Source organism: Varroa destructor, unplaced genomic scaffold, assembly GCF_002443255.2.
Source record: "Varroa destructor unplaced genomic scaffold, Vdes_3.0 BEIS01000914.1, whole genome shotgun sequence".
NCBI lineage: Eukaryota > Metazoa > Arthropoda > Arachnida > Mesostigmata > Varroidae > Varroa > Varroa destructor.
In genome coordinates this window covers 59,562-66,433 of record NW_019212367.1, presented here as the reverse complement: position 1 = coordinate 66,433, position 6,872 = coordinate 59,562, and the positions used below count along the sequence as shown (strand labels likewise).

Sequence of the window (6,872 nt, the reverse complement as noted above, 5' to 3'; positions counted from 1 at the left end):
TAATGTTGTATCCTTGTTGGTGTATTAAGCTCTCTCAGACACTTAAGAACCTGATTTTTTTACCGGACCCTATGAGTCGTCTTTGCGGAGAGAAACGTGTTCATGTCACTCTACACTTTTCTGTTGCACTTGTTGCAGTTCTCTCTGTTGTTGCTATAATGAATGTTTATGCTGCCGTTGTCTGCTCAACTATGACGTCATCGCCATGAAGTTTAAAGCAAATGAAGATATTACATTATCGTATGGATGAATGCATTTTTAGTATAGAGTGGTGATTGATATTCATACACATACGACATCTTTGCTATATGTTCTTTGTAATCATTAGTACTTTAATTGTAATTGTTAGCAGCCAAAGGAGTGCCATCAGATGGGCACTGTGTGTGATTTCCCTATGCTACAAGGCGTGTCGCGTTCCTGTCATCGGTATATGATGTTGCGTAACCGAGTCGGGTTGAACGGTGCGCTACGGCAGATCTTACTCTCACCCTTGATGAGAGGAAGAGTCTGATTTTTACTCAGCGGGAAGCGCGCAGGAAAAAGCAACGGATAGCATGGCTGACAAAAGCATGGCAAGAAAATGAAGACTCAAAAAATAAGCGGCTGTTTCTTTTTTTGTTAGGAAAGCTACACAATGATTTTATATATAGTTCACCATGTGGATGAAGCCACAATAGGACGTGTGATGTCGGTTAAGTTAGGGTAACGTACATTTTTTGTTAAGTCGCCAGTTTTCATTTATAACACGAAACAAAAATTGCTTACTACATGCCTTTGCGAAATGTACCCGAGCGCGTGTACGCGTATATATATATATATATATGACTTCATCACAAAATCAGTTTCGATTCCGATTTTTCTTTAAAAGTGGGCCATATCAAAGCTGATGGAAGGGAAACTCTGATAAGAACACGGCTTATATGTCTCCCAATTGATTCTACTTGCAAGACTTTGCTATTGTAAAATGGCAATGAAGTACCTGAGCGGAGATCAGACTTCCGTTGAAGTCCCAATGGAGCCCAGATCAGTGGCAAGAGCAATAATCGCGCCGCAATGAACTTATCACAGAATGCGTTACAAAACTCGATTGTGAGCGACTTGTCCAACCATTGTGTCCAATAATAAATGTAAGAATAAAAGACGCAACCTTCCATCATGACTATGTTCCTTTCTACCCAGCCAAGTTTATTAGATTATGTACTTTAGTTTTGGTTAAAGTGGTCAACTTAGGGCGGTGAATCATTCGTGCCATTGCCGAGTAATAAAACGTTCCAGTGTTGGATTCCGTCAATATGATATTGACAAGGGTTTCCGCTTAGTACCATAGTCGTTTAATCGATTTCTGTAGCTGAAATATTTTGTTGAAACTAATAAATTACAGGTTAGTTGTTGTTTCATCGTCACCATAGTCACCCCAATGCAATCTGACCCGACTACAGATGATGGTTGGCAGATACAACACATACAATCACGGCAGAAATGATCACTTCTACTAATAATATAGCCCGCGATCACAGATAAAAACGAACAGCGAAGAATGGCCGAGAATTGGCCAAAATTTTTGTCAGATATCTCTTTTTGGCAGTCATCTTTTATCATATTAGTTACGGTTGATCATAGGACTTCTTAACATGTAGCAAGTCATTGGAGTCCTATTTGTATTCATAAGTTCATAACGTAAGCGGGAACATTATTCGAAGGTCATAGAAAAAAAATCTTCCTTACAATGGGCACTTCTAACAGACTCTAGAAATGCCGTAGTCGTTCGTATGTTATTCATAGAGAAACAAGTCAGCAAAACTTTATAAAATATACATCATATTATAATATAATTCAAACGCAAAATCATCCGTAGACATGATATAATCCTAGGAGAAGCCACAAACTGCCTTAGATTTAGACTCATCGATTACTATATCTTCTTCGCCGTCACGTTCAAAATATATTCACAGAGTGGCGTTGATCTATAAACTCTGATAAATTTCTCTTTGCCTCATCTCTCTCTCACTCTCACTCACTCACTCACTCTCTCTCTCTCTCTCTCTCTCTCTCTCTCTCTCTCTCTGAATCAGAATTGAATCGGCTTGCCGTGTATATATATATATACAATATTATTATTTTTATGATCTTTTAAGTGGTCGATCTTATTACATAATAAATAGTTTTTTGTGTCTAGACTTCGTTGGGGTACAATGGACGTGCCCAATAGCCGGTAGGTCGTGTGTCTCTTGAAACTCTACTCCGCCATTCCGTTCTCGGTTTACTTTTTCATCTTGCTCCATCATGAAATAATAATAATGATAAGATATATTTAGTGTGCTTCTGACACCGTCACTATTATCCTGTTCGCGGAGTGTCATTAGTATCCATTACAATGAACATATATATATATATATAAAGTATGCTGTCGTGTATGATATCCTACACCATAGAGAACTATAATAGTAATCATCATCGTCATTATATCAAGGAAAGGTTCATTGTTCATGGAGAGCGACCTTTGATAAAGGCGACAATGCAGTTCGAGCAGTTATCTTCTCCACCATCTCCGTTGACTGAAATCTCTGCAGACTAACTGATGATCATTAAACGAACAATACAGGTCGACGCACAATAGGTATTCACTTATAGAGCTGTATTGTCTACCATAATCTCTAAATATCTAGATGGGTACATGAAAATGCATACGCAGACACGTCCGCACGTGCCCGCTCACAGTTATACTGTACCGTAGCGTAAATCGCCACGATCTTCTCATACATGTGCAAAGCCCCATCTTGAGGTCTGGTTTTCGCTAGACTTTACGCGCAGTACCTCTCTATGGGATGCCAGCCGCTCAGTATATTAACACATATGTCAATCAATTGCTCAATAACTGAGCTGCTATGACGAAGGTGGGCATAAGTGCGGTGTTGCTATGACACCCAGCAAATTCACGAAGTCCAGGAAGCCATCAATTGCTCTTCGTTATACCGTTGTCGAGTAATTAAAAATTGACTCCGGTTCCAATCAATCACACCAATCAAGTAAATTCAGCCAATTATTTGGTGCAATGAGCTGTGTGCAATAATTATAGCATCGTCGACATCGATATCATTAACATGAATTGACATCATCGAATTTAAGTATAATCGATACACATACGATTATTTTACCTAATCTATATTATTATAATTATTGTCTATATATTTTGTATATGAAAAGTTATTTTTTATACTGTTGGACGTCATTATCATTAATATTATTGTTATTACTATTATTACAGAGTTGTCTTACAGTTATGTTTTTATTGTTGTTATTATGGCAATCGTGGTCGTTACCGTTATCATTATTATATTATTGTTGTACTGAAAACGCCGTGGGGTTTCAAATAGCCCGTTTTACCTGTGACCAGTCGTGAACCCCATGATTGCCTTCAAATCAAGCAACTGTGTTACATCAGAAGTTCAAGAGCAACAATACAAGTCCATTGGAAAAGGGTTTCGATAGCCGCGCAATGATTTTTGTGTTTGCTTTTCTTATTTCAACCTTTCTTCCGCATTTTGTGGAGTTTCTGTTCCACGGGATTAGTCTATTCTACATTTTCATATTTCTTTCCCCTGTTTCGTTTCCGCTACATCAACTCTCGCCATTTTGCCCTCACCATTTTCTCTTTTAATATCTACTTATCTCGCTAAATTGTGATAGTATTCATCTCTTATTATAATTTGTAGTACTGTGGGAATGTGGCGACTATTTGCGGGCTTGATGCGCGGACGGGTAATCTCGCGCCTGGGCTTTCTGGTGCAGCGGTTGTTGTTGTTGATGATGCGGTTGTGGCTGTAGTTGTTGCTGCTGCTGTTGTTGTTGTTGTTGCTGCTGCAGCATCTGCTGCTGCTGGTGCACCTGCTGTTGTTGTAGAGTGGCTTGCGATCGCTTAGCCGCGAACTCATACAGGATGTCGCGGGCCATTCCAAGGTCATTGCGAGCTACCCCTAGCGCTCGAATAACGGCGTCTTGACTGTACCCCTCTCCTGTCAACTGAGCGATGTAGTCCATGCGAAGATTTTCATAGTCGACTAGTCTACTACTGCTGTTTCCGTCATTTTCCTTGTTATTCTGTATTGAACTTGTACCTAAAGGTTTCACCCCGGTGGCGCGAGCGCCTCCGGAACCGCCAACTATGCCCGAGCCGGATACAATAACGGCACTACATGGGGTTCCGGCGCCGCTATTGCCAGTCGACGTTCTGTTGGCTGAAGAATCAGCACGGGCGTTGCTTACGTTATTTCCGCTACTACTACTACTACTGCTGCTACTGTTACTAGTACTGCTACTATTGCTGCTGTTACTGTTAACTTTTGAAGCAGCCGAATTTAATGAAATTCCTCCACAACTTCCCCCGACGTTAGGAGACAAACTTGTGCCTCCGCTCCCAGTGCCGACCATGGCGCTTCGTCGCCCTATTGGTGCACTCAATACAGCAGACGACGGTGGTACTGGTGCGGGTACCTCGGGCTGAAGAGGCTGCTGTTGCTGATGTTGTTGTTGACTTGTCGGCTTGCTCTGCATTGGCCGAGGTGGATTCGTTCGCTGTGCCGGCCGGGGAATATCCGTATTGGCGTAATTCGGCTCTTTCCGAGCAGCTATGGGAGCTGGCAGCATGGGCGGTGGTACCGGGACCTGCGGCATTGGCGGAGAGAACTCTTCGAATGGCTCTAGCTCGGCGTACATTACCTGCTGCGACTGATTTGCCAGTTGCTGATGTAGTATCTGTTGTTGTTGTGGTTGTTGCTGGTTTGTCGTCTGCAACGGAGAAGCACAGCTGGGAGAGCCGTTTGATCCGTTACTCGACGTGCTCGAGCTGCTCAACGTATGGTTTCGTTGCGGCTGCTGTTGTTGATATTGGTGGTGCTGTTGTTGTTGTGGTTGCTGGGACTGCAATAACGGCTGTGTCTGCAGCACCTCGGAGTATTGTATGGGCTGGTTCTGTTCGTCTGCTGCAACTGGACCTCCGCTTACAGAGACATTCATGAGGCAGCCTCCCGCCAGCTTACTGCTCGTGATGGGGCTTGGTGCGTTAACAACAGGCGTGGCCGGTACTGGTGGTGAATCAAATACTAGAAGGTCCGACTGAGTCTCAGTTTTCGAAAGGCTCTGACGTCGCGGTGACGCACCGGGTGACTGAAGTGGTGTCGTCGATGGTGATGTCCGGCGAGGAGGTACCGGTGGCGCTACAGCGGGAACGCCGCCGACGACTAACGCTTTTCTTGCTTGCGTCGGACTCTGCTGGGGTGACGTGAAAGGGGAACGACTTGCTGCCCTTGCATCCTGTTTATTTCCATTGTTTGAATTATTGTTCGACTGGTTGTTAGACACAGCAAGTGCGTGAAGCGACGACATCCACGTCGTCGGATCCTCAAATGGTTCATCATCTTCAAGATCGACCAAGGAATTGTTCTGCTGCTCGGCGCGTACCTCGGACCGCCGTAACGTCTTCCCTTCGAAGGGGTCCACGACCACTTGTTCCGTTCCCTTAATTTCGGCCCGACAAAAGGGGCAACCGGCTCCTTCCGAGTCCTGCCACGAAGTCAGACACGGCGTGCATAGCAGGTGTCCGCATGGCTCGATGCGGATGTCCTTGTCGTTTTCCGCGCAGATCTTGCATAGCTGGAACGTCGATCCCATCTCGCAATAAAGCTCGTACTGCTCCTGCGTGACCTTTATGTGGTCCTCTGGCGTAGCCTGCACTGCCCACGACAGGTCGGGGTTGGCACTGCGTCCATCAGGATATAGATAGAAGCCTTCGCGGTAGCCGTCGAGTAGAGCCTGGCAGAGTGACTTGTTCTGCGGGATAGTCTGCAGGATGGTGCCCTCGGCGGTGACGTAGCCGATTGCCCATTGGCCGAGCCGCGTACAGCTCAGCCGGAATACGTAACTGCCGGGTTTCGTTATGTACTTTTGGAGACGTGCCTTGACCTCGTCATACGTGAGAAACGCCACATAGCCTGGATGGGTTACGGCGAGGATCTGCCAGTTGCGTAACAGGCTTGACCACGGCTGAAAGAGTCGTGTGAACACGTCAAATTCGAAGTTGGATATGTAATCGTTGCAGGTGAGGTCGATCGTTGATTTGAGTGCCATTGCTTCCAAACCCGAGCTAATCGGATGTACTTGATGAAGAATCTGGCGAAAGAACCTCCACGGAACGATCGTCTTATCACCGAAGTGACTTTTCCAAAAGTCGGCTGCATCACTTTTCGTGATTCGAAACGTGTCGCCAGCGAAAATTCCTGCCGGGTAGATCGCCTTCAGTTCTGCTAGCATATGGCTGAAGACCAAACTTAGTTTCGTTAAGTTGCGCCGATATTGCGACTGCTCATCAAACATTTTTTCTTTGCCCTCTTTAAACAATTTAATCGTCTGCTTACATTTACGGTTGAGGTTAGCGATAAACTCGCGAAAGTACTCGTTATCATTGAGCGTTACCATGTCGCTTTCGTGTTTCGAGTAGATCAGCCGAAGATGTTGATACGTGTCGGGCAGAATGTCAAGTATAAACGGTGGCGAGTTTTTCAAGCTCATCCGTTGTTGCTGGCATAGCTTGACCACCTTGTCCATCAGCTTCCAGGTCTTCTCAATAGTCCGACGCTCGATGACCAACTTGGGCGGAGCCGCTGATAGCAGTCGGCTGAACAGAGCCGATAAATTGATCTGTGACGCCAGAGCGGCGCCTGCCGACGGGGCGGCCATCCTCGACGCGCCGACGTTGCCGCTAGGCGCTGTCGCTCCGACCGCGGTCGGGGCGTTAGCGGGCGTCGCGTCCAAGGAGACCCCTGGCGTCGACGACTCCGCGGGTGGCTCCGGGCGCCCGTTGGAAGACGCCAGCACGC

At 45.5% G+C, this 6,872-nt stretch overlaps 1 protein-coding gene across 1 annotated transcript; it reads right to left on the bottom strand.

The window, feature by feature from the left end:
• Positions 1 to 596: 596 nt before the first annotated feature.
• On the bottom strand, positions 597 to 6,872 carry LOC111255179 (uncharacterized). Its single transcript, XM_086976448.1, has one exon. The coding sequence runs from the start codon at positions 6,730 to 6,732 to the stop codon at positions 3,733 to 3,735; it is 3,000 nt and encodes a 999-aa protein (XP_086832574.1). The 5' UTR covers positions 6,733 to 6,872; the 3' UTR covers positions 597 to 3,732.